Below are 27,149 nucleotides of genomic sequence, written 5' to 3'. Positions count from 1 at the left end.
GCGTGCACAAGGGCCAGGGCCCCCCAATAATCAGTGGAGACACAGAACTCCTCCAATCCTGGGGCCATAGCGGGAAGAGCAAGTGCCTCTGGCCCCCTGGGCCATGGCAGTAGCTGACAGCTCCTCCAGCCCCCAGGGCCACGTGGGAGCTGACAACTCCTCCAGCCCCGGGGCTGTTGCAAGGCACAGAATGTGCCCATCCAAAAACAGTCTAATTTAAATTTCTGTGCACATCCCTGGTCTTCACAGAAGCCCAGAAGCAGTGCCACATTAGTGTTTTAAGTGTAGACAAGCCCCCAGCCATAGTTTTCATATTGCGCATAAGCAGGTCTCATATTAAAGCAGCAGTTTCCAAACTATCATCAGCAGACAGCTGTCTAGTCACATAGCTCTAAATCTCCTCGCTGTTTCCACCTGTTACTGTGTTTTTAGCTGCTTCTGAATGTAGTTTATTTACCTACTCTTGATTTTCGGTGTTATCAACTGCGTAGTTTCCACAAGGGTGCTGTATAATCAATCATGCTTGACTAGGAGCTCGATCTAGGTCAGGAGTCTGAGAACTGCTGCCTTGCAGGTTGAATGTGGGCAGAAGCTGGGCATGACCAAACTCTAGCCCAGGGTGGGTCAGGGGAGGGGGAGGATACGGATTACAGGTCTTTGCCTGCAAAGGCCAGCTTGAGCCCAACGCTCTGGTAAGGCGTTACCTCCCCAGCCTCATGGCGCCATGGAAACACACGCAGGCAGGGCAGCGGCTACTGCAGGCAAACGTCACCAGGCAGCGCCTTGTACCCTAGGCCGGGGAACAGAGGTAGACGGAGTCCCGCCGGGCAGCCCTGTCCTTCAGCGTACGGGGAGGCAGCGCAGCTCGTCCCCGCGCCCCAGAGCAGGATGGGGATAGAGATGCGGCCGAGCAGCACAGGCTGGCACCAGATCACCCAGGTGCTCCCACAGCGCAACCGCCTCAGCCATGCGCAAAGCCGCTCTTCCCGCCTAGGCGGCTCAGAGAACAACAGCACCCCTACATGAAACGGCTCCCTCATGGGGCGCGCGCTGGAGAAGGGCACGAGCCACAGCTCAGCACAAGCCTCCTATCCACCCAGAGCGGCGACAGACTCCGCACACGCGCTCTAGGGCCTTCCGTCTTACACCACACGCGACGCGAGCGCTCAGTCCTATCACCGCGCGTGCGCGGTCAGTATCTTCCTGACCTCCCCTGCTGGGCTGGGGACACACCCCCACCCCCACACCCCTCTAGCGCATGCGCTCTCTTCTGTCTCTAGCACTATGCACGCGCTCTCGAGAGCCTTAGCCAGTATCCCTATCTAGACAGCTTGACTTTCAGCGGCGTACGCGCTTTACGTCTCATCAGAGTCGTCACACATCTCTACTGCGCATGCGCTCTCTAGCTAGTTCGTTCTCTCCCCTTTGCACGTGTACGGTCGTCCCCGCCGCTGTCACTTAGCGCATGCGCTCTCGTCCACTTCCCCTTCCCCCTGCGTTCAATCTATCGTCCACTCCCTATTCGGCGCATGCGGCTTTCCCTAACTCTCCTTGTTGCGCTCAGGCGCTGTGCGCGTCTCCAGTCCCCTGTGCTAGCGCCTGCGCGCTGCGTGCGGTCGGTGCGTGGCGTGCAGTACGGTGGGGGCGGGCGGGGGCGGGGCGGGTATATATAGTGCGCGGCCGGGGCGGCGGCCTCCCCCTTGTCCCCCGGCCGCTGTCGGTGCTGTGTGCGCAGTGCGTGTGCTCCGGCCCCCCGGACACGCCGGCCCGGCCCCGCCGCACCATTTATTACTAAAAATACTTAAAAAATCCAAAAAAAATCCAAAAATCCTAAAAAACCCATAAAAATCCCCCCGAAACCGGCCGGTTTGATATAAAATAACCCGGTGAAGCGAAGCCCCGGACCCGGCACAGCCGAGAGGAGACACCGAGCGAGCCTGACCCCCGCCTAGACCAGGAGCAGCCGAGACCTCCGCCAAGGCCGGCCCCGAGCGAGCCGGGCCCTCCCCGCCGAGAATCCGCCTCCCGGAGCCGTTAAGTTTCGAATCTTCCACTCGCCTCTCACGGACCCCGAGGCCGCCGCGGCCTCCTCGCGTCAGTGTGACCCCTTCCCCTGCTGGAGACGGCGGCAGGATGAACCCTAGCGCCCCCAGCTACCCCATGGCCTCCCTGTACGTGGGGGACCTGCACCCCGACGTCACCGAGGCCATGCTCTATGAGAAGTTCAGCCCCGCCGGGCCCATCCTCTCCATCCGCGTCTGCCGGGACATGATCACCCGCAGGTCTCTGGGCTACGCCTATGTCAACTTCCAGCAACCCGCCGACGGTGAGCACCCGTGGGGGGCAATGGGGCAGACCCACACCCTGAGACGAGAGGGTCGGAACCGGGGAGAGTGCTCCCTCCCCCCCAGCAGCACTGTGTCCCTCATCCCCGCGAGGGCTCAGTCTGCCTATCCCACCCCCTTGCGTGGCTGGTGCTGTGTTCCCCTTGCAGAGCCCTGAAGCCCCTCTCCGGCCTCTCCCTGGGAGGGGGCAGGGGCTCCTCTCCTCCCGGTATTTCCCCAGCTGGAAGTTGGGATCGGGGGTGTTGGGACACGAGCAAAACTTGGCGCGGTGTTTGGGGAAGTTTGTGCGTTGGAGCCGCTGCTGCTGCTCGGTGACATGCGGCCTGGGGCTGTGTCTGCGCCTCGTGGCGGGGGGGAGGCGCTTACTCGGGAACCGAAAGCAAATGCGAACCCATCAAGCTCGAGAGACGGGCCTCGCCTACCAAAGGCCTCCTGTCTCCGGGAAGAGCATTCGGTACCTCGCCGAGTTGTAACCGCCGGCCCGGCCGGCTCTGCTCAAAACTAGTTTCGACCTCGCTGCAGCGACTCCCTGGTTTCCAGAACCTGGGCTCATGCAAGTATCGGTGGGCACCAGGAAGGGTGTGTTCAGGTATTTCTCCCGAGGTTAATACGCGGAGTACACGGAGGGAACTGGAATTAAAGCCTGTTTGAAGGAAATGCCACAATAATTAGCACCTCGACTGTTGCCCTAGGAATTGGGTGTGTAGGCATGATGTGGTGAAGTGGTAAAAGGTGGAAGTGTCAGGCCATTGTGAAATAACCTAGTACTCAGATATGAAGTCACATAAAGTCCATGGAAATGGATGGATGTAAAAAAAATAGTTAAAGCTTTATATAGCAGGAGTGTGGCTCAAAATGTAGGGTTTTACTTTGGAAATAATGTAGTGTTGAACATCTACCGTCTGTTTGTGTCATCTAGCAGTCTTGCTTTTGGTACTTAATTTGTCTACAATAAATTCCTCAGTGTGTACTGTTGAGTTGTAAAAGCTTGCATTACAGTGTTGGTGCAGCTATAAGTTAGGTTAAAGCAAAGCAAGACACATTATTTTTATGCAGTTCGCAAATGATCTGTAAACAGACCTTCAAAGTGAACCTTGGCATACAAGGCCTTCCTTTTGAATTATATTTTGAAGACTCCATCTGACCAATTTGAAATTGAATGACTTGTCTGATTATGAAATGTCATTATTTCAACTGGCTTTGATTAAAGCACAATTTGCCAAATACCAAAATATATATTTTTAGAAATGTTAAGGAGTCTGCACCACTTGTTTTCCCAACTGTTCGGGCATGTGCATTAACTGGTGTTTGAAATTAGTTTCCTATGTATATGCTATGGCCAAATTCCCAAGTCTGGTTTGCTGGCATCTATATGTATTAAATTAACTGTCAGTATTTACTGGATGGTAGATATGGTCTCTTCAGCCTATTTAACAATTCTCTCTCACTTTAGAGAGCTTTTAATTTAATTTGACTAATATTTCAGAATGAGAGGATTTAAATGCTTATTTTTAACATAAATTTGTCTGGTTTTAAATTGACAAACGCCTACAACCATTGCCCTTGTGTTGTGATCCAGACAGCTCTCACAAGGAAAAAGGGTGGGGTTGGGACTGAACCAGTCAGTACTTTGATGTGGTAACTTCATGGCATGTGTAAGTGCTTTAGGAAGTTGTAGGTGATTCAACATATGCCACTCTTCTTTCTGATTTTGTATTGAAACGTGCCCTTGTATATTACAAGGGTTGATCTTATCACTTTAGTCACTGGATTGAATAGGTAATTTCATTGTGCTATATGCCTAAATTCTATTTGCAGTTTCAATTGGATAAGATGTTTTCTTAATATACAGAGTTGTTGGTTCTTCAACTCCTGCTGTTTCACCCAGAGACAGTTGCATTTCAGTAATGGATAATGATCCTTCCATATTGTTATGGTGTCATGTAAGTTTGTAAATTATTTTGAGATCCTTTGGGATGAAAGGCTGTATACACACAACTAAGTCTTTTTCAAAAGTACAACTTTTTTGGTTGAAAATCTCTCCTTCCCCTACAGTCTCATGTTCAAGTGACCGCAATGTTCAAAATGTATCTAAATTGTATCTAGTGAATTAAACCTTGCAATATTTTTTAAATTAACAAGTTTTGCAAATACCATCAAAAGCTGTATTTGTGGAAGAATTTTGCAGATAATCCTTTAAAGTCCTGAAAACTGAGTTGAAGCTGAACTACCATCCTTGACTCCTACTTAATTCAAAATTCAAATTAAAACTAGTTATCTGCCTTTTCTCAATCTAGGCTTAATTGTTATCTATACTTTAACATTTTATTTTTTTATTAACTATTAGTAACTAGTTAAGAGGTCTTTGAAATTCTTGTTTCACATATAGAGTACCAATAATCCAGGACACTCAAAGCTCTTTTCAAACACTAATTATGTCTGATGACATCCTTGTGAGGTATGCAAGTATCTCCACTTAATTCTGTGATTTATCTGATGAGAGTGAGTCAGTGTCGGTCAGGGCTAGAACACAGGTATCTTGTCTAATCCCTGTATACTAGAGATAATTAGGGGCAAATAGTGTCTCAAACAGCAGCTTTTTTCAGGCGATTTCTAGATTAAATAATGTTCGCAGCATTTTGTTTAGTGTACTAAAATATATTTCTGTATGTTTAGCAGTACCATTCCTGGTTTTATGGGATATATTCCATGCAGAGTCTCTCTAAAGTGATAAAGTGCAGTCACTTCTGAAGCTGACTGTCCGGTTCCCAACTAAAATGGGAACTAATGACTCATTCAATAGACGCTGAAGCAGAATCAGCAAAAGTATAACATGGGTAAACTCAGTAGGTGTGGCCATTTTGTAATAAGTTAACTATTTAATCTGTTTGTCTCTTACAAACTAATGCATAGTCCTTTACGGAAAAGAAGCTAAAATATGTTGGATGCAGTCAGTTTTGTTAGTTATAACTTTACAGATGTGTGAAAAGGCCAGTGGGATATCTAGTTTGAGGTTAAAGTGAATTCAGTCCTCATTTTATGCCAAGTGACTATAGCTTTACCGATGGAAAAGGAATTTAAACTTTTTTTCTATACAAAGGTTATTGTTTAAGAATTGCTGTGAATTCAATTCTTAGGAAAGGTGCCAAATTGGCAGCCATAGATGCTGACCCCTGTTTATCCAGACCAGGTATATCATGGGCAACAGCAGTTCAGATTTTTTGCGCTGGCCTTGTCTACATGGGAAAGTTGCATCAACCTTAAAGATGGTCATTAACTTACTGTAGTTAATGTTTGTAATAGGATAGTCTGGACTCGCCCTAGAACAAATGTTTAGGGAATGTGTCATGGAACACTATCCTTTACAAACAATTAATGTGTATGCACAAGTCCTTAAGTGTTACTGGAAACAAATAATGAACTCATTTTTTGGCCCCCCTTCTAAGACTGCCAACAATGATTCTAATGATCTCCAGTTGTGGTACCAGTGAGAATCTTACTGAATCCTCCAATTCATTTCACTTGGCCACCAACTGGTTTGATGGTGGTAACTTCTGATTTTTATTAGTCTCGGATGAGACTCCATTTCTCACTACTAATAACCCAAATTGTCCATTCTCCCCTACTCTATGTTCATAATTAAATTTGTGTGTACATTGCATTAGTTTATTCAGTGGGAGAATAAACTTTCATTTTGTACAGCTTTAATTTTTATCCAGTTTAAGAATTTTAATGAAGTGTTTTATGCAACCTGATATTTTCTCCAGAGCAAATACTATTCTCATTTTATTCTCCTTCCACTTTATAACTGATACAGTTATATGTGAATATAGGGATAATGTGTCTGTTTGGATGAGAGTTTAAGTGGAACCAATTTTCCATCAATTTCTTTCAAGTAGTAGACCCCCATCAGTAGTATGTACCTACTTTCTGCAGAGCAATAATCTTTCAACACAAAGACATCTCCAGTTTAATGTGAAAATCTGAAAATAAGATAGAAGTAACAGAGGCATGTGCATTATCAAAAAAGGCAGTGATCAGGATATAAAGATTTTGTTTGAGCTATGATATGCACCTGTTTGAGTAGAAATGAGATGGCAATTCAAAAATGCATAAAATATTAGTAATTTAGGCAGCATTCTTCTTGTTAGAAATAATTTTAAGTAGATTTTGAAATGGAAATTGGCAGTAAATTCTACAACTCCTTATACGTTTGACCCTTCTTCCACTTAAAATAAATGACGTTACTATTTTTAAAAGAACAGCTTACTAATACAATACAGTATTTTGATTTTCCATTAACATTTTCCTACTATAACACTAAAATGATTCAAAGTCTCCTTTTGTTGTGAAAAGGACAGGCTCCATTTTGCTTATAATTTGTCAATTCTGTTCTTTTCATAGAAGTCATGTTATCTTTGTGGATGACTACAGTAAAGAATGCTCTGTAAAAAGTCTGGTGCTTAAGGGTTCATAGGTTAGAAGGGATAATTCCATAGTTGATCTTCTTTTGAAAGTGAACAACATTTTAGTCCTGATAATTACAGCTTTTTATTTGTATCAAAGGTTTTTTTTTATTTGGTTGTTGCTTACATCGCATCGCTTTCTCTGAATGCAGATAGCAGTTCAACAGGCTATAATACCATTGGTTGAGACTTAAGGCATCTACTGGGGCTCTGCTTTGAACTCCCTCTCCAGACTTATATGAAGAGATTAACACTGAAAGAAGCTGGTCCACCATAATTTAGTACCATCACTACTTCTTGCTTAAATAACTTCTCACTCTTTTCATACATGCCTGTGATTTTGTCATGTTACTGCTAGGAATTACCATCCCATGGATACTGAGGATTACTTTTAAAAGATGGAAATGTCAAATATAGTGATATCAGAAATGGTACTCTTTCTTCTAAAAAAAAGTTGGCTGTGGACCTCTACTGGATAAGCTACTCCACGGGAGTGGTTTAAAAACTAACATTATTTCATATTACACCTCTACCTCAATATAACGCTGTCCTCGGGAGCCAAAGAATCTTACCGCATTATAGGTGAAACCGCGTTATATCGAACTTGCTTTGATCTGCCGGAGTGCGCAACCCCCTCCCCCCTCCCCCCCCCCGGAGCACTGCTTTACCGTGTTATATCAGAGTTCATGTTATATCGGGGTAGCGGTCTATACGTAGTGTTGTAGCTGTGTTGGTCCCGAGATATTAGACAGACAAGGTGGGTGGGTAATATCTTTTTTGGATCAACTTCTGTTGCTGTGTGAGACAAGCTCTTGCATTTACACAGAGGTGTTCAGGTCTGGGAGATGTAGTACATTTGTGTAAACTGTAAGCTTGAAAGCTTGTCTCTCTCCTAGCAGAAGTTGGTCCAATGAAAGATATTATGTACCCACCGTCTCTCCATTATTTCATATTGCTGTTTTAATACTTAATTTGCAAGATGCATAAAGTATTTTCTAAAAAATTTTTGCTTTTATCTGTAGAAAGTGTTTGTATATGAAAAGTATGGCAAAGTGTTTCCTTAAATCCATTGTTTAGAAGTACAAATAGTATTTCTATGCTAATAAGTTAAATGCTTTCCACATGCATTGTTCACTCTGTTCACTTCTTTCTTTGAATATTTGAAAACCATATAAACTTGGTTAAACTAATATGTCCTAGTCTTGCTTTTTCATCCTCATCCCTCTTGGATCCCCCTTCTACGCATCACACCATCTTAGTAAACATGTTGCTCTAAGGGTTGTATTGGACTTATTCAGGAACTAGACTTAGGTCAGGTCTACACAAGAAACTGCTGGTAATTTTAGTTAGAGGTACAATTTTTTGCAACTTTTTATACCAATAAGAGCCCCTATGTTAGATATAGTTGTATCAGCATAAAAGTGCTTTTGCTGTTGTAACTTATTTCATGCAGAACTGATATCAGTTATATTGGCAAAAGCACTTTTTTTGGTATAAGCTATATCTGCACTAGGAGGGTTTGCTGGTGTAGGTATGCCAGCAAACCTTTTCTAGGGTAGAAAAGGTTGCCACCAATTGATACATTGTGAACCTTGCTCTTCCATACCGTATCTTCAGCACAAGGTGTCCACAGTGATCACAGATCTTGTTAACCCAGGAACAGAGAAAATCCTACCATTGGCAATCCAATCTATGTATTTCTCTCTTTGGTTGAATGGAGTTAATTACTTTTAATGTTCATTCAATATCCATACTTAATTTTTTGTTCAGCGATTTCAGTTATTTTGGAGATTGAGATGGGAGTATGAAAGTCATTATCAAAACATCTCTAATGGCTACAAGTTTACCAAGAATTAATGAACTTCAAGTGGAGTTAGTGTGTTGCTAAAGATAAATGATTTAGTACTACCCATTAACTTTAGTGTCTCTTCCAGCTGAACGAGCTTTGGATACCATGAACTTTGATGTCATTAAAGGCAAGCCAGTGCGCATCATGTGGTCTCAGCGTGATCCATCTCTACGCAAAAGTGGTGTTGGAAACATCTTCATCAAGAACTTGGACAAATCAATTGATAATAAAGCTTTGTATGATACATTTTCTGCTTTTGGAAACATCCTCTCCTGTAAGGTAAGGGGAAAGTAACAGATGTGCCCAGTGATTTGATATTAGAAGCTACAAAACTGTACTGGGGCTGTTTGACATGTTATGACATTTTTTCTTTAATAGGTAGTATGTGATGAAAATGGGTCCAAGGGTTATGGATTTGTACATTTTGAGACACAGGAAGCAGCAGAAAGAGCTATTGAAAAAATGAACGGTATGCTGCTTAATGACCGCAAAGTGTAAGTACAGAAATACATGCTCTGGGGCTCTCAACAGACTGTAATTCAACCTAAAGTAGATTACTTTCTGAAGTTTATCTAGAAAAGGCAGATTTTTCTAAATATGTTGCTAATTTTAAAATGATTAAAAATCTAGTGCAGTTGTTCTGTAAATATATTGATTACATGTGCTGAAGGTAAGAGGAATGTGAATAAAAATTGACATCTTAAAGTCTTTAAAGCTCAATTTATGGTGGTAAAATAATGTTGCAGCTAAGGTGTTTACAGTTGGACATGAGGACCTGTTACTGGTCGTCTTTTTTTCCTGTTATCTTCATTTATACATAGAGAAGGGAGAGTCAGGCAGCAGCTAGGGAGAGTCCATAACTTAGAGGTATGAGACCCTGCTCTGTAAAAGGTTGCTATGGGAGGGTCTTACAAGTAATTTTATACCATGATTTTAGCTGAATTGAGGCACTTAATAGGTGGTGGTGGTTTTTTAACTCGCCCAATAGTTCCAGCAGGTTAATCACTGAAAAAACCTGTAATTTAAATAACCAAACATGATTTAGTGTATCATAAAAGTTACATTTGCTTCAGGCTTCTATTTAGATCATGTAATTGTAGAACTGGAAGGGACCTCAAGAGGTCATCTAGTCCAGTCTTCTGAAGAACATTTTAAAGTAGATTAACAATTTTCCTGACTATCAAAATCTGCGGCGTACCAGGCATCACCAACATTAAAGTCCAAATGTAGCTACAAACCAAGTCAAGGCAATGTTAACTTTAGACTACTGCACCATATCGATTGGGATGTGGGTTTACCAGTGGGATAATTTTAAAATATAATTGGAGAGACGAGAAGACTGGTATAGAAATTGAATCGTTCATGTAGTAGCATTTGTGATTGTTGGCCCACAGAATCATTTCAGCACAAAGGCTGTGCTAAAAACACATTCCTCCTCTGGTGGTAGGAACTGACCTCACTGTTCTCAATCAGCTTTTGGCATTGGCCAATTCAAGAGCAAGCCAGTTCCATAGCTCCTTACTAATGAGGAGGAACACTAGATATGAGAGAAGAGGAAAGTTGGGGGTTTAGTGAAAGTCCCTTGCCTAAAAGTCAGATGGGATATGGAAACAATATTTGAAGGCTACAAAAAACTTTCAGTGTAGCAGAAACCACTATGCTAGAATTTCCCCATTGTCTGATTAATGATGCTGAAAAGTAAGCTTTACACTAATGAAAATTACTATTCTATCAAGTCTTTGGTAAGATTATCACAGTTACTCTGATAAAAGGGATTTAAATGGTAAAGAATAGTCTAATTGTCTCTTGTAAAGTTGTTTCTCAAGTATTTTATCTGTTGGGGATTTCATGCCTATCTTTATATTGATCAATGCCACGTTTAAGAAATAACCCATGGTTGAATATTTGTCTGGCCATGTGCTGATGTATGTAGTCTAGGAAAAACCTTAGACCTGGATAGATTCATTTTAACCCTATAGTCACCTTGGTTTCCTGTAACTAGATTTGTTGGAAGGTTTAAATCCCGTAAAGAACGAGAAGCAGAACTTGGAGCTAGAGCAAAGGAGTTCACCAATGTTTACATCAAGAATTTTGGAGAAGACATGGATGATGAAAGACTTAAGGAACTCTTTGGCAAGTTTGGTAATGTCTTAATTTTCCACATTGTTTATACAACAGCAAATAGACAAGCTTCAGTTTGCTTGTTAAAACCTTTTAACATTAGGGTTCAGGCCATTGTGTAGAGACAATTAAAATGCATGTATGCTGAACAGTTAGTTGTCAGTTCAGTGTTCATATCCAGAGAAGTGATTAATTAATATCCACTAAAGAATTTCAGTTGTCCAGAGTAGCACACACAAGAACTTGGCCATCGGAAATGTCCTCATCCAGTTTAAAAACAACAGGAGGACATTACATTTGAATAATACATATAAATTGTTTTGAGGATCTTCGAGTTTCAAATTAAATGAGGAAGTGACCTTTTAGGTTTGGTGTGGCCATTGAATAGTTTCTTTGAAAGATGTGTAAATGAATGATGCCTTTGTTACATCTCCATTGCCATGCGGGTACCCCTGTGCATTCTTCCCTCTGTTGAGGGTCTTCTGCTATTCCACACAATTGTTTGCTTGGTTTCTGAATTAAGGATGGAAATATAGAAAATTAAGCTATCTGCAATATCAGTGTCAAGATGTTAAATTTAAGCTTGTATAGCAATTTTGTTTAATGCCTGAAGTCTGTATTGGTGCTGTCATTCATGGCCTAGTAATTCATACTGTATGACATCACTATTGAAGCTAGTGATGTTAAAAACTTTGTAAATGGTTTTTCCAAACCTGTTAATACACCTGTCAAGCCATCTTCTACTTACTGACTTGGGTGGTGATATAGGACATTTAGCAAATTATATGGAGGAAAGAGTCTTGTTACAAAACTTGAAATTCTAGTTCTGATTTATATGGATCATTATGTACTGTTCTAATTCCAGATGTCATATGAGGTATCTTGCTAGTGTTTCAAAAAGTATTTCATAATTCATATGCATGCTTGATGACTAATGTCCTTTTAAAGTTAGTATATGATGCCAGCTGTCATTCATGAAAGGGTGGAGTGTGAAGTAAATTCCAGGCTCTAGAAGTGCTATAGTGGGCATAGACTCTCCTGCTTGCAGAAATGGGCAGATGTCTTTTGACCCATCCTCTCCAACCTGTTTTTGTAAGGCTTATAAACTGGCCAAATTTGGTTGGATTTTCATTTTGCCAGCAAAAGGCATGCCCTTGACAGAAAGGCCACTCCTATGCCAAATTCAAGTCCCGCTTCAAAGCATCGGGCACTAATACTTTTCAAAGAAAAGGTCACCAGAATTTTTTAATAGGGGCTAAACAATGTATTTTCCCCTAACCTTGTTTTCTGAAATGACTGGACTGTTTCAGCTGGAATTTTCTGGAAAAATTGGGCCTGAGGCAGACACCAAGTGTGGAAAATTTCGGCCCAAATTGTTGTTTTGGCAAAATTATAAGGAAATCAAAACAGTTCTATAATGAGAAGTATTGGACAAACTTAATAGGTGGGGCTACCAGCCCTGCCTGTGCATTTGTACAAAGGAAATAAAATATATTGAAATTTGTCATAACATTTCAGGGTTATGTCAGTTAAGGTAAACTCTTCAAGGAAAGCCCCATTTGTTTATGCAGAATCTTGCTGTCAACTTCAGTGAAAAACACCAAGTGCCTAATGTTAAGCTCCTAAATACAAGTGACTTATTTCTCAGAGGTGCTGAGCTTCAATTAGCATATGTAGGGTTTGTGGATTCTCAGTACTTGTGAAAAATCAGGCAACTTCTATTTAAATACCAAAATGTATGTTTAAGAGCCTAACATGAGGCAACTGTGACAGAAAGTTTTGGCCAAGAGTCTTAAGTAAAGATCTCTCATATAGAAAGTTGCTTCTAGGGGCGGAGGATGGCAGCACACTTGGGGCATTCTTTGGGAAAGGAATCTGCTGTACGCTTAGCAACTGGAAAATTTCTGGACCAATAGACATTCTGTATAGCATCAGTGATAATGCAAGCCTTAGTTAGACGCTGACTAATATAAATTAGATTGTAATCTCTTCAGGACCAGGACTGTGTCCTTTTGTACTATAAAGCACCTAGCAAACCTGTGGATGTTGTAAAACTTTAATAATTAAAAAAAGAGAGGGGGGGGCTAGAAAATGGATTTTTATGGAAAACCCACATCTTCAAGTGGTATGTAAGATTTCATAACATCATATGGTATTGTGAATGGAACAGATTTACTAATTCTATAGTTTTTTTAGGATTTAACTTCTTGCAGGTAATACTAAGATTTAACCACCAAACAAACGGGTATATAGAATGTACATATAATATAAATATTGCATACTTTTTTCAGGCCCTGCTTTAAGTGTGAAAGTTATGACTGATGAGAGTGGAAAATCCAAAGGCTTTGGCTTTGTTAGCTTTGAAAGACATGAAGATGCCCAGAAAGTAAGTTTACACAGGATTTTTTTTCTTTTAGATACATCGTTCTGGGAGACTAGTAATTTTGAGTCTTGAATACAAACTTCTTTTTTGCATCCTGTAGATCCTTCCAAATTTTTATTGATTTGATCTTTATAAAAAGATGTGAGGAAACAGGAATGAAATCTGCTACTTTGGATGATGTCGTGGGTTTTTTTTATTTGATTCACATTGAGCAGACTTCTGGGTTGGACGTTTGGAGCATATCACTAAGTTTGCAGCTTCCCCAGAAATATTCCTGTCTAAAAATGATATAATGGTCTTTAAATTATTTAACATTTATATTGTAATATTGCCTAGAGAGCTCAGTGGGGTTTGGGTCTTGTGCTAGGCATTGTGGAAACAGTAAGTAACCCCTGCTCCAAAGAGCTTATGATCTGAAAGACAGGATACAGCAGGTGGCTATGACAAGTGGGTTGGGAGAGTGCATTGTTTTTTAAAAATTACTAAGACTGGAAACTTTACACAACAAAACTGTTTTCCGTATGTATTCAGTCATATCTACTTGCTTTAGTAACAGCATATGGTTTGCGCTGCTTTTTATTTCTTTTTGCATTGCAGAGCCAACACAGCTACGACAACTGACCTGAGTACTCTATTCCATCTTGTATACATGGACAATTCTTTAAACTATAGTTACTTACACCTTTGCAAAACACACTGGGGGGAAAAAGGGACATAATTTGGCCTATATAATCTTTATTACTATTGATTTGCAAGACAGAAAGAATGCTGCTTTGAGCGCAGGCTGATGCTACAGGGATGGAAGTTAGAACGAGCATCTTAGTTTCCCTCAGTTGTCACCAGCACAAATGTGCACACAACAGATTAGAATAAATCCCACCTTATAAATATATAAGTAACATGTAGGTCTGTACATTTTCTTAGTCTGAGTGTACTTAAGCTCTCTTGTGTTCTATATATGTATTACGTTCTTACAGGAAATGGTTCACTTTAGTAACTGTAATGCATTTGCACAATGGTAGACACGTGATTCCGGTATATTGGGTAAATGCACATTAACAAACAGCTTTTAAATTAATAGACATAGACCTATACTAAAGCTTTCACACTGAAGGGGATATACTATAAATTCAAAATCTTAGTGTCAAGTATTGCCTCTGCTAGAGTGCCCTTACCAATTTAGAATTGATGTTCAATATTGTCCTATTTTGAAAATGCATGAAAGATGCAGGAGGAAAAAAGGGAAATTGAGTATATGGATGGTGCTGTCAAATGCACAAAGTGAACAAAATTTGGAAAAGTTTTTCTTAAATCTTTAATTGACAGTAATTTTACATGTTTAACAATTGAGTAAAATTCAGGTGTATGATTTTCAAGCTTATGGCCCTTTAACCGTCTTCTTTGCATATGATTCAGAGTATGCCTATACTAGAAATGCTATGGGGCACAAGTGCGCTGCTGTAGTTGTAGATATTGACCTACCTCTGAGAGGAGGTGGCTAGGTTGACTGAAGAATTCTTTCAACCTAGTGGTATCTACACCATGGGGTAGGTTGGCTTAACTATGTCACAGAGGGCGTGAAATTTTTCACAGCCCAGAGTGATGTAGTTAGGTCAACTTAGCTTAGACTAGCCCTGAGTTAAACAGGGCTATGAACATGTTGTGGGTTTTGGATATGTATTCTCTATGGGCCTTGGGTCTCAGAAAAATTCTTAGAGGATATCTTCAGTGCATTTAACAGTACAGTTGATGAATGTTTACTTCTGTTCCCTTTTTTTCTTTAGTCCATATACTGGACAGAAAATACACTTGTACATATCTTATACTTAAATGAAATATGATCCAAGAGGTTCTAGAGATGGCTTTGTTTCAATTAACCATATTTTACATCTGTTTGTTGGGGCAGAAGGTGGGGAAAATATTTAGTTTTTATTGTTGGAAATTTTATATAACTTGTGCACTTAAACTGCATTAGTCAGTGGCTGAAAAAACATGTTAGGTTTAATGTACTATGAGCATTTGTAACCCTTTGTTTATTTATGAAGGCTGTGGATGAGATGAATGGAAAGGAGCTCAATGGAAAGCAAATTTATGTTGGCCGGGCTCAGAAAAAAGTGGAAAGACAAACAGAGCTCAAGCGCAAATTCGAACAAATGAAGCAGGACAGGATCACCAGATACCAGGTTACACTTTTAAATTGAATGAACAAGTTTATTTTATTACTAATATTTTTAAATAAAGCAATTCTGTCTTTTCTAAAGAGGGTAGTTTTATTTTTTTAGGGTGTAAACCTTTATGTGAAAAATCTTGATGATGGGATTGATGATGAACGTCTAAGAAAAGAATTCTCCCCATTTGGTACAATCACTAGTGCAAAGGTAAAGTTAGCATTTTAGACTTAATTTGTGTTTTGCAATATCTTGTATGAAAGAAGGAAAGTCATGGTTTGTCACCTAAGAAGTGAGTGGCATTCAACTTTTTCTCAACTGGCAAAAATAAGATGTGGACATATCGTACAACCACTCCTACAGCCAACCATCATTAAATTTGTATATTGATTCTTACTAAAAACTCATACACTTTTAAAAACTGTATATTCATGTTGTATTTTTGGATGCAGTGATACATAATAGTTTTAAAAATACATGTGTTAGACTGTCTACAGTACCTTATTACTCCTTTTTGTGCATCACATTCATGGTCATGAACCATTGCATGAGTATTTTTCTCTCATTTTTTCACAGATCTTTAATAAAAACTCAGACCAATCAACCATAGACAAACTCCAGATATCTCAATCTATATCTGGGATGGATGGATGCTGACATTACTAACAAAAAATCAAATATTTTTTCAATGCAAGGGTTCATTGATACTGTTCCTCACTAATAGCCTGAAGTGACTAGTGTTGCAAGAGGATAGACTTATAAATAAACCAGCTCTGAAAGAAAACAACAAAAATCATCCTGTGCCATTCATGGTCCTGGCACAGGAGTTGGCAGGTCCATTGTATGCAGAGCAACTGATCAAAAGATTTTTAAATTATATATTCCTCAATTCAAAGCTGGAACAGATTATTTGATTCTTAGAAAACTGTAGGTTAGATCAAAATTTTGAGATGTTGCCTGTTTGCAGTCAACTGGGTTGGATTCTTTTTCCCTAGCAGAAGGTAGCATTGACAATGGGCACACCTCTACCCCGATATAACGTGACCTGATATAACATGAATTCGGATATAATGCGGTAAAGCAGCACTCCGGGTGGGCGGAGCTGCGCGCTCCAGCGGATCAAAGCAAGTTTGATATAACGCGGTTTAACCTATAGCGTGGTAAGATATTTTTGGCTCCTGAGGACGCATTATATCGGGGTAGAGGTGTATATTATGTCTCAAAACTAAGCAGTATACATCATATTCCTTCCACTTGAAGAAAGTGTAAAAAAAAAATAATTCAGAAACCTGGAATTCAATTCTTACCTGTACCAAATTGTGCATCCTGCTCCAGATTGGTTTTAAAAAACTACCTTTTTTTTTTTTTTTTTGACAGGTCATGATGGAAGGTGGCCGCAGCAAAGGGTTTGGGTTTGTATGCTTTTCTTCACCAGAAGAAGCAACCAAAGCTGTCACAGAAATGAATGGTAGAATTGTGGCCACTAAACCATTATATGTAGCTCTAGCCCAACGCAAAGAAGAGCGCCAGGCTCACCTCACCAACCAATATATGCAGAGAATGGCAAGTGTGAGAGCAGTACCTAATCCTGTAATCAACCCCTACCAACCAGCACCTCCTTCAGGTTACTTCATGGCAGCTCTCCCACCGGTATGGATAGAAATAATTTCTTATTTTATACCATTGATAGAATCTGTTTAGATTTAGCAGTAAATTATGACTCAGTCAAACATCTGTAATGTTAGTATGTTAACACCAAAATCACCAGCTTTATGAATTTAAGTAATGAAGAACCTATGAAAATGTCTAAATTTATATTCTATAAATCAGTATTTTTTCAGATATTTTAATTAGGAAAGTTTATAGAAGAAAGTACTTAGAAATGCCTGTGTGGTGGGTGGAACCGGTACATCAGAATTAATAAACAGATGTCACTTTATTTTTTTGACAGACTCAGAACCGTGCTGCATATTATCCAACTAGCCAACTTGCTCAACTCAGACCAAGTCCTCGCTGGACTGCTCAGGGTGCTAGACCTCATCGTAAGTAGTCTCCTTAACTTTCTAAATAAAGGGGCATTCATGGAACACTTATTGTCTAGCGAAGGTTAACTATGTGGCACTAAAATAAAAACGTTTGGTTATTACATGTAATTGATAGAAAGGTAATATGCCAGTTCTGGCTCCCGTTTGCGGATGTTTGCCAGAAAACCTAATTTAAGGTTGTTAACTTTTTAAAATATAACTCATGAGGTAGTTTTTATAATAAACCACCTAGTTTTTATTAAGCAGCTGTATTACAAATTGTCATTGGGTTAAATTCCAGCCCCCCAAAAACTAGACTGCTGACTTTTCCCTTTCTACCCTTATCTGTAATATTAGTTGTCATGCCATGTGAGGATGGCAAAGGGAAAAAAATGACTGACAGTCTTTCGTCACCATTTAGTATTGTTAAATGATGCAACTTAAACACTCATTGTTTTAAATGCAGCATTCCAGAACATGCCTGGTGCTATCCGCCCAGCAGCACCCAGACCGCCATTTAATACCATGAGGCCAGCTTCTTCACAGGTTCCACGAGTCATGTCAACACAACGTGTTGGTGAGTTTCAGGTTTTAAAAATTGCATGTTCCTTCATCAGGCTCCACCAATATCCACCTTTCTTTAGGTATGTAATTCATTTGTGGCCACACTTCAGAGATTCTGTTAATGCTGAATAATATTTCAAATACCTTTTTGAAGCTAAATAGTGCAGAGTAGGCACCACTTTGCTCTTTATTGTACCTGCCCCTAGCTGACTTGGGGTTTCTAACCTCCCTAATGGCCAGCTAACATGTTAGCCCAGCGTGTATAAGGGAGGTTGAGGAGGCTCCTACTCCCCATAGCACCATCCATTTCTCTTCTGCTTATGGCTATTTCATACTTCTCAGTATTTCCGTCGCATGTTAGATTGCTATCCTCCTACTCCTTCACTGTGATTTCTCTATCACCTACCCCTCTCCCTGCTTAGGAATGTGCCCTGTCAAGACTGCACATTTGAGGCCCTAGTGTCTCTAGGGGAGGCTGCTTGTTTAACCCTTCTCAGTCTTGACCTGTATTTTCCAATTATTTTGCAACTATAAGAAAATGTTGCTCAATATATTGATCAACTTAACCCACTAGATTAATATTATTAACTAGGAGTTCTCAACTTTTTCATACTGTGGGCCACATCTTAATGATATTGCATGGGTGGCCTCCCCCTCCCATTTGTATCTGTACCATTCCTGTGGTAACCACAGCAGTGGATTATGTGGCAGAATAATATTGAGAAAGCATTTATTTTTAGCTCTTAACATTGTTGCAGATGGGAACAAGGAGTACCAGTATCACATGACAGTACTGTCTGAAGATCAGCAGCAAGTGGGGACCACTGTTATATAAAGAAAAGCACATTCAGAATGTTTTAGTCTGCTATATATTAGTAACACATCTAATCATTTAAAGTAATTTTTATAGTAATTTAATTGGCAAAATGTTTTAATTGAAAAAGAGAATCACCCTTAATTATGACTGGCATAGAATGAAAGTCAAGTAAGATGTTTAATCAAAAGCAGATGTTCTCTCCATGGTGCTTTTTTTATAGTGTTTAAAGAGAAGCAAGTAATTAGCAAAATAATGAGAAAAGAAACATGCTTTTTGGTTTTGAGCCCACAGGTTGACCATTGGTGTTTTTATTTACTATCATTGCTGTAATCAAATATAATACAATATTAAAATTAGATATTCAGTATAATCCTAACACTCTGTAAATTCATTAACTTGTACCAAATGTAAGCTTAATGAAAGCTGAATTATTAACATATAAATCATGTTAATCTTTACAGCTAATACATCAACACAGACAATGGGTCCACGTCCTGCAGCAGCTGCTGCTGCAGCCACTCCTGCTGTACGCACAGTTCCACAGTACAAGTATGCTGCAGGTGTTCGTAATCCTCAACAACATCTTAACACACAGCCACAGGTTGCTATGCAGCAGGTATGTAGTCTTGGTTTTGGTAGCTAAGTGATGTCTTTGCTGAGGAAACTTTTCTTTTGCCTAATCTGTATCATAACTGTAAAGCATCTGCCTTCACCACTGAGATCCTTGAAGCCACAGAGTCTGATGTTAAAGCTTTATTTTTCACAAATCTAAAATATATTGAGAACAAAACTTATTTTCTGTTGTGATATTACATATTTTTGAGTTTTCTCACCTTATGTGGTTGAGATTTTTTTGTGCTTCTGCATTAGTTTTCCCCCCATTGCGCTAAAATTCAGGTACCAAATTGTGGCACCCAGTTTGCAAGCCTGGAGTTTAAAATAAATCTCAAGCATTCTTAAGGAGGACATGACCCTGTTCTTCTTGTTTCGTACTACCCAAGTGCTTGATGATGCATTCTGGGCTTGAGCTTTGCTTAATATATAAATTATACTCAGCAAGGGATTGAGTCAGCACTAGTGTGCCTTGCAGTATCAGTCATCTTTTACCAGCCTCTTGATGAAAATTACTCAGCCATAATTTTTTCTAATATTTGACAAATGTGCAGGCATGATTGTTGCATTGAAGATTCCCTGTTCTGTTCATTCCCTCTGAAGCACCTCGCATTCGCCACTGTCGGAAGGCATGATACTGGGCTAGATGGACCATTGGTCTGACTCAGTATGGCCGTTCTTATGTTCTATGTCGTGGAGGTATAAAATATGTTTAAAGTTAAATTCTGGAACATTCAAAGTACAATGTTTTATTAACTTGCAGCCAGCTGTCCACGTGCAAGGTCAGGAACCCTTGACTGCTTCCATGTTGGCTTCTGCTCCTCCACAAGAACAAAAGCAGATGTTAGGTATGTACATTTGATCCCACTAGCCAATTGTTGTAGAGATTAAATAGTTTTCAACCTTTTTAAAATATATGCTTCTAATCAGTTGTAAAGGAGTATTTTGAATGTTACTGTTATAGGATACATGGTTGAGTTTTTAAGATGAAAGTACTTGCCCCTTTTCAAATTGTAGGATTTGACATCTGACTATAGCACTGCTGTCTGTCCTCAGCAGATGTAGAATGGAGAGATCTATCCCTGGAGAAGATTTAGTGTCATTTAACATGAATGAAATACCGGACCACTTTAGGTTAGGATTAGGCAGTTGATATATTTTCTATTCCAATAAACCAGTGATTTGTTTACCTAATGCAAAAGCCTTAACTAGGTGAGAGCATGGAATACATAGCAGTGGGGTTGATACTACTTTTCTGCAACAGTTAACCTCTATGCAAAGCAAAGACTCAGTTGCTGATTACTTTAAAGGCTCCTTTAATCTTGTTTTTTATGACTGATACTCTAGTTTTATATGATCATATCCAGGAGTTTTTATTTTTAGCATTCAAGTGGGTAGGATATAATACTTAACCTTTTAATAATTTTGAGGAATTTAGATACAAGTCCATAGATTGCTTAACAGATTTTAGTGCCTATGTTTAGCATTGTTAAAGGCTAAATTAAATTTTAATGACATTGATCACTGTAGCCAACTGTAGAGTTTTAATGTTTTTCTAGGTGAACGGCTGTTTCCCCTTATTCAAGCTATGCACCCTACTCTGGCGGGTAAAATCACTGGTATGTTGTTGGAGATTGACAACTCTGAACTCCTTCATATGCTTGAGTCTCCTGAGTCTCTTCGTTCGAAGGTAGATAGACTTTTAACATCTAAGCCCTCCTTTTGATGTTACATGTGTATTGTGTGTAATTTAGCTGCTTCACTATCTTAAATTTACTGAAATTAAGTAAAGCATTGTCTTTCGTAACAATTGTTTTATCCTATTAGGTTGATGAAGCTGTAGCTGTACTACAAGCCCACCAAGCTAAAGAGGCTGCTCAGAAAGCAGTTAACAATCCTACTGGGGTTCCAAGTGTTTAATATGTAAGTTTTCCTACAGAATGCATTCTTAGTTTTTCTCATCTGATCAGGGTGTTCTACTGGCATTTTATTGTGTGTATAGTTAGTCAAGAATGTTTTAATATGACCTGCCCTAGCTAAAGTTTCTGTACTCCTAGAAATAAGTTTCTAGTTATAAGCCACTGTTAAATAGACTATCATTAGACAGATCTGGCAACAATAATTTGGAAAGAAGGGAATAAACTAAAGCTACATTTTTATATAAAGTTGACCTACTTACTAGAGCTATTGTGATGCAGGACTTCACTAAAGCTTGTCTCTAATCTGGGACCTTGTAAACTTGAGACTACTTAGAGATGGCCTTTTTATTCCTGAAACAAGAAGTATGTGAAGCTATGTGAAGGTTAAATTCTGTCATAAATTACTCATATGTACCTCTACCCCGATATAATAACGCGGTCCTCGAGAGCCAAAAATCCCTACCGCGTTATAGGTGAAACCTCATTATATCGGGGTAGCGGCAGCAAGGCTCCAGCGGTGAACCATGGGCATGGGCGGGGGGGCATACGGGGTTACCTGCACTGGGCTTCTCCCTCTTCTCCTCCCCCCCTCCCCCTTCTGCAAGCGCAGAGCTGCCCAGCTGAAGGAGGTTGTTGGCTCAGCTGACTCTGTAGCTGAACGCCACCTTCCGGGGTCCTAGTGCCAGTCGTGCTCCCCTTCTGTGTGCTTGGGAGTCTTCCTGTTTTCTGTGTAACAGTGAGTGCCCGCGGTGGGGCTGGGGGAAAGAGGCAGTGGGGAGGGAAGAGGGGGTAGAACAGGGCAGGGGGAGGGGAATGAGGTGGGAAAGAAAAGGGGATAGGGGAATTACGGGAGGGAAGCAGGAGCCCAGCATGCGGCATCCCCAGAATGCGGTGTCCCCTTGGCAACAGCTGAGGCTTCCCATTAAACAGGTCCATCAAATCCTCATCCTGATAAGCCCTACCCTCCTACATCTGGACTCTCCCACTGAGCCCCAACCAGCTGCACCTGGACCCCGACCCCATCAAGCCCCCCAGCATCCAGACACCCTCCTGCCAAGCCTCATCTCCCCACACCTGGACATGATACCCCTAAACATCCCCTACTGAGCCCCAACTACCTTCACCTGGATCCCCTGCAGAGTTCCTATTGCCCCTGCACTTGGAACCCCCCAACAAGCCCCTGTGCATCCAGATCTCCCACTGAACTGCCCACACCCAGATTGCCCCACACAGAAACCTCTCGCCCCTCCACACTTGAACCAAACTGTAAACCCTGTGTATAATGGAAACCACTTCAAGCCTGGGGGTGCTGTAGTAACCCCGCACCCTTAGTTCCAGTATCTATGCACCTGGTGCAGAGGGGCAGGGCCCCAGGGTGTTTCTGGGGCAGGCCCAGCCCTTGCACTGTCGGGGTTGGGTGCAGCTTCACTGCCAAGTCCCTGTACTGGGGGAAGTGGGAGTTTCAGAGTGATCTTCTACCTCAGTGTAGCCGGTGGCCTGTGCTCCACACTGCCATGCTGGAACCACATCTATTTATTGAGAAAATTTGCAGAATTTTAAAATCGTGCACATAACTTTTTGGTGCAGAATTCCCTCTGCAGTGACAGTTGTCCAACTAGCAGTGTATCTAGAATTCACTCTACAGGGTTTTCTTTACATGCTGATTAATTTTTATATTGCAATTAAAAATTGTCCTCCCCATGAGTTTGCTAAGTTTGTCTCCGTTTTACAGATGAGAAACTGGGGCAGAAATGTTAAATAACTTGACCAGGTCCAGAAAGGGAACAGAGTTGCAGAGTCATGATTACAGTGCAGGAGGTCTATCATTCAATCCAGTGTTTAGTCCAGTTAAAACCACATTACCTGACTTTTTATACATCGGGGTTGTCAGTAGGCAGGCCGGAGGCCAAATCTGGACCGCTAATGTTTTTGAACGGACTCTGAAATCTTTTTATTTACATATAATTATTATTATTATTTTTATTATTTTTCTGTGGAGTCTGGACCTTGACTACACCTTGACCAAGAAATTTGGACCTTGGCAAAAAAATAGACTACCCCTGATATAAGTTAACATTTTTCAACTGTCTTCACCGGAAATGGCTAGGGACATGCTTTTTAAAAATGAAAGTTTAAATTCTATATCTTGGTCCCTAAAATGGGGGTTAGGGAAGTGAGGAGAGAGAATTCAAAACATCTGGTTTCATCATGATCTGTTATTTTGCAGGAGCAAATACAACAGTTGTATGCTAATTTCAATATAGTCTATCTAAACGGCCAATTGTTGCCATCATTAGTTTGTGCCTAGATGAACAGGGGAAAATGTGTGCACACTACTTGAAAAGAAAATATGCTTTCGATTCTAATTTTGGCCAAACTCAGTATGTAGTATATACTCTGAAGAAAAAGGATTATTTGGTAATGTTATCCAGGAAATTTGCTCATATTTAATGTAGGTTGTCTTGGGTACCTGATGTATCTTCTCCACTATTAAAGGAGAATCAGATTTGATGTCCAGCAAATTACCATCATTAAACATTAGAATTACTTGCAAAGATCCTTCACTACTACTATCATAACACTACTTACCAGCATATGTGCTTGCCCATACTGTGATGTTTTTTGGGCTTCATGACACATTACTACTTGCCATTGGAAATAGTTACTAAATTAGGTGTCCTCCATTGCTGTAATTAACTGTCTGGTAATAGTTGTCCCAGAATGAGGCAGTATAGTCCAGTGCTTAGAGTAGGGAGGACTTGAATTCAAACTATTTATTTGTATTACGATAGCCCCATGGACGATGGCCCCATTGTGCTAAGCGCTGTACAAAGATAGGTGATCTAGTTTCAACTCTCATTGACTAGCTATGACCTTTGGAAGAGGCACAACTTCTCTGTACCTCTTTCCACCATCTGTACATGACATAATGTTTGTGAAGGTCTTTTAGATCATTATATAAAGATACTATGAAAGTGAAGAATATTCCTGTAAGTTACTATTTTTTTCACATTAGCAGCTGCTAATACTGTTCTTGTTTACAGAAAGATCCGGGACTTCAAACTAGAACTTCGCTTCACCGAAGAAAAAAAATCTAAACATGGAAAAATGATTAAATATTGAGAAAAACATTGCAAAATATAAAATAAATAAAAAAAGGAAAGGAAACTTTGAAGCTTATGTACAGAGCAAATGCCAGGGCTAGCAAAACTAATGCTGGTCCTAGATTTACCTATTGATTTAAAACAAAAAAAAATAGTAAAATAAAAAATACAAATTAATGTTTTATAAACCCGGGGGAAAAGAATTTTCAGCACAGTACAGAAATTTAAAGCATTCCTTTCTTTAATTTTGTAATTCTTTACTGTGGAAAAGCTCAGAATATCACTACTGTTTTAGTTAACAGTGAGAATTGATAGCTGAGCAAAGAAACGTAATTTGGATTATAAAATTCTTGCTTTAATAAAAATTCCTTAAACATGGTTTTATTTAATACTCTTTCCTTTTTCCTGTCATGTTGGTATGCCTCAAACTACATTGGTGTCATTCTAGAGTCTGAGCTGGAATCCCACTCATAATACCTTTATGCAGTTTCCAATCAGATTAACCTACATTTCGCCACCTGTCGCTAATATTGTAAACTCAAGTACTAAAACAAGTGAACTGAACAGCTGGATCCACCTGTTTTAGTTTTCCATTCTTAGTATCATGTATTTTCTATATCTTCATGAACATATTTAAGTATTTATGAATAAGATTTTGAATTACTTCCTGTAGACCGCCCTAAAACATGAGCAATTTAAAGTATAGGACTATTGAAATTGGATCTCACTCCCTTGTGCAGCAAGGAGAAATTTACCAACTCTTCCCATTTTTTGGAAGGAAACATGATCTCCATGTATCCTTTTGGCTGGCTTTAAGAAGGCTGATTTACTCTGAAGGAGTTTCATCCACCATAGCTGAAGCAAGAACTTGAGTGTGGGCCAGTCTAAAGAAGGGAGATTCTCAAAAAAGATACCCCCAGGGATGTGGAAGAATTAATGGGGATTCTGTAATTGACACCTGCAAGTTTCCTTTGCCAATAAAGGATGTTACGTAACTCACACTTAGATTATATTAAAGTAATGCAGATTTTTGTGTGTTTAATTCAGTCGGTGGACCCGGTGTTTTAAGAATCCGAAGTGGTCTGAGCCTAATCATTGTCCCCAATTACTGAACAATTTATTCACTTATAGGTATTTCTAGGGTAGTTCAAGCAGTGGTATGTTAATAATGCTTTATATGCAGGAGCAATAGAAATTTGCAATGAAATAACAATCTATTCATAACTTCCCCATTCATAAGTGATTTCTACCTTTTTTTTGAGAGGTGGTGGTTTTTGGCAGGTAGATGATGGATGGCCTGAATTCCTACTTCCCCTTTCAGAAACACTTGGTAGCAACCAGCAATCTCTGATTTATTCACAACAGGGTTTGAAATCTTTTTTTCATAGTCCCTTAAACATTCTCTAGTCATATTACTTGATTTTAAAACAAGCTATACAACCAGTAGGTACAAAAGATTAGCTGAGCCTGGCCTGGCCCTCTGTCTCTTCACATTCTCCCCTGAGAATACTTGGGCTCTGACAGACCGGACGTGAATTCCAGAACTAAGAGTCCTCTTCTGAGCTTGCAACACACAGATTTGCAGCAATTTGGCTTGGCAAAAAGGAAACCTCTATTAAACTCCTCCCTTTTCTAGTTATAAAATTGATAAGATGTCTGGGCTGATCCTTTGAGTGGCAGCAGTGCTGAAGAAAACAGAAGACATGGAGTGGGAGTTTTATCGCTGACTTCACTGGAAGCAGGACTAGGCTGTATGGGGACCTATTCTCAAAACTGATAGTCCCACTGAAGTCAATAAGAAATGGTTTGTGGGCTTGGGCCCTAAATCAGACTAAGTCAGTATAGATCAAACAATGTTGTACAATGTACAGAAGGCATACATATGATTAAATGAAAGGCTGAAGGTCAAACCTTGTCTGGCCCACAAATTAATTATATGCAGTTAATATTTGGTGGGTTGGAAGGCCTTGTGGGAGAAATGTGTTGTGCCCCATTCTGTCCTATCTTAAAACCTTTTTTCTGTTTGAGACTCAGGATCATTAAGACAGAACAAGAGGATTTCTTTATAGCCTATGTTATTTGGTGGGCCCTCTACTCATTCTCATGCTTGGGTAGCAAGCTGCTAGGTGCTATGGTACTGCAAATAATGAAAATTAAGTACAATAGACTTAATTATTAATTATACTTAATTACTTATACAAGGCTCTTTGACCTTATCAAAATAAAACATGATAATTTTTCACAAATTCAGATTAACTCATTGAGTTTCCATGAAACTGATTTTAAATTAAGATTTTTTTGATGGAAAACTGTTGACCAGTTCTACGTAAGAACTCCAGACCAAAATTTACTGCTATCCCTGGGAAGATTATAGAGCTGCTTAGTGGGACTGACGTATCCTGGGCTGTATCATGATTTCCAGTATTCCCCACAGATTAGAGGAAGTAGTGGAAAACTCATTATAAGCAGGACTCCTTATACTTCATGGCACAATGGTGTCAGATTCTGTGGTGGTAACCCCTAGATTCCACAACAATGTTGGTTTAGCCGGTCATCATGAAATCTCCTTTGTTCCCAGCCCCCAAAACGCACAGCAAGGCTGAAGCAAAGGCACTAATTGATATAAACGTTGATTTTTCTACCATTATTATTGTTTTCAAGGATGGGTTTTTCATCATGCTCTCTATCTGCTACAGATCCTCATCTCAGCTCCCATGATGTTGTCTTGGAGACCCAGCTCAAAACCGCTTTCTCCCAACATGCCAGGGAAGCGGGGA

General features: G+C 40.2%; 1 protein-coding gene across 16 annotated transcripts; it reads left to right on the top strand.

Annotated features, from left to right (window-relative positions):
* The first annotated feature begins 1,610 nt into the window (after positions 1-1,610).
* On the top strand, positions 1,611-25,373 carry PABPC1 (poly(A) binding protein cytoplasmic 1). 16 transcript variants are annotated; one of them, XM_008172793.4, is made up of 15 exons: positions 1,611-2,326; positions 8,746-8,939; positions 9,039-9,154; positions 10,663-10,802; positions 13,073-13,167; positions 15,210-15,347; positions 15,447-15,542; positions 16,710-16,982; positions 17,284-17,374; positions 17,823-17,933; positions 19,199-19,353; positions 20,113-20,197; positions 20,909-21,039; positions 21,177-21,272; positions 24,313-24,750. In XM_008172793.4, the coding sequence occupies exons 1-14, from the start codon at positions 2,134-2,136 to the stop codon at positions 21,267-21,269; spliced, it is 1,911 nt and encodes a 636-aa protein (XP_008171015.2). In that variant the 5' UTR covers positions 1,611-2,133; the 3' UTR covers positions 21,270-21,272; positions 24,313-24,750. The 16 variants fall into 16 exon arrangements, with proteins under 16 accessions (XP_008171015.2, XP_008171016.2, XP_023965202.2 ...); XM_008172794.4 differs by having other exon boundaries at positions 1,647-2,326; positions 10,663-10,793; XM_024109434.3 differs by having other exon boundaries at positions 1,647-2,326; positions 24,317-24,750.
* The last annotated feature ends 1,776 nt before the right edge of the window (positions 25,374-27,149 follow it).

This window comes from Chrysemys picta, chromosome 2 (assembly GCF_011386835.1).
Source record: "Chrysemys picta bellii isolate R12L10 chromosome 2, ASM1138683v2, whole genome shotgun sequence".
In the NCBI taxonomy this organism is placed as follows: Eukaryota; Metazoa; Chordata; order Testudines; family Emydidae; genus Chrysemys; species Chrysemys picta.
The sequence above is the reverse complement of the archived record's forward strand: the minus strand, read 5'-3'. Positions and strand labels throughout refer to the sequence as shown.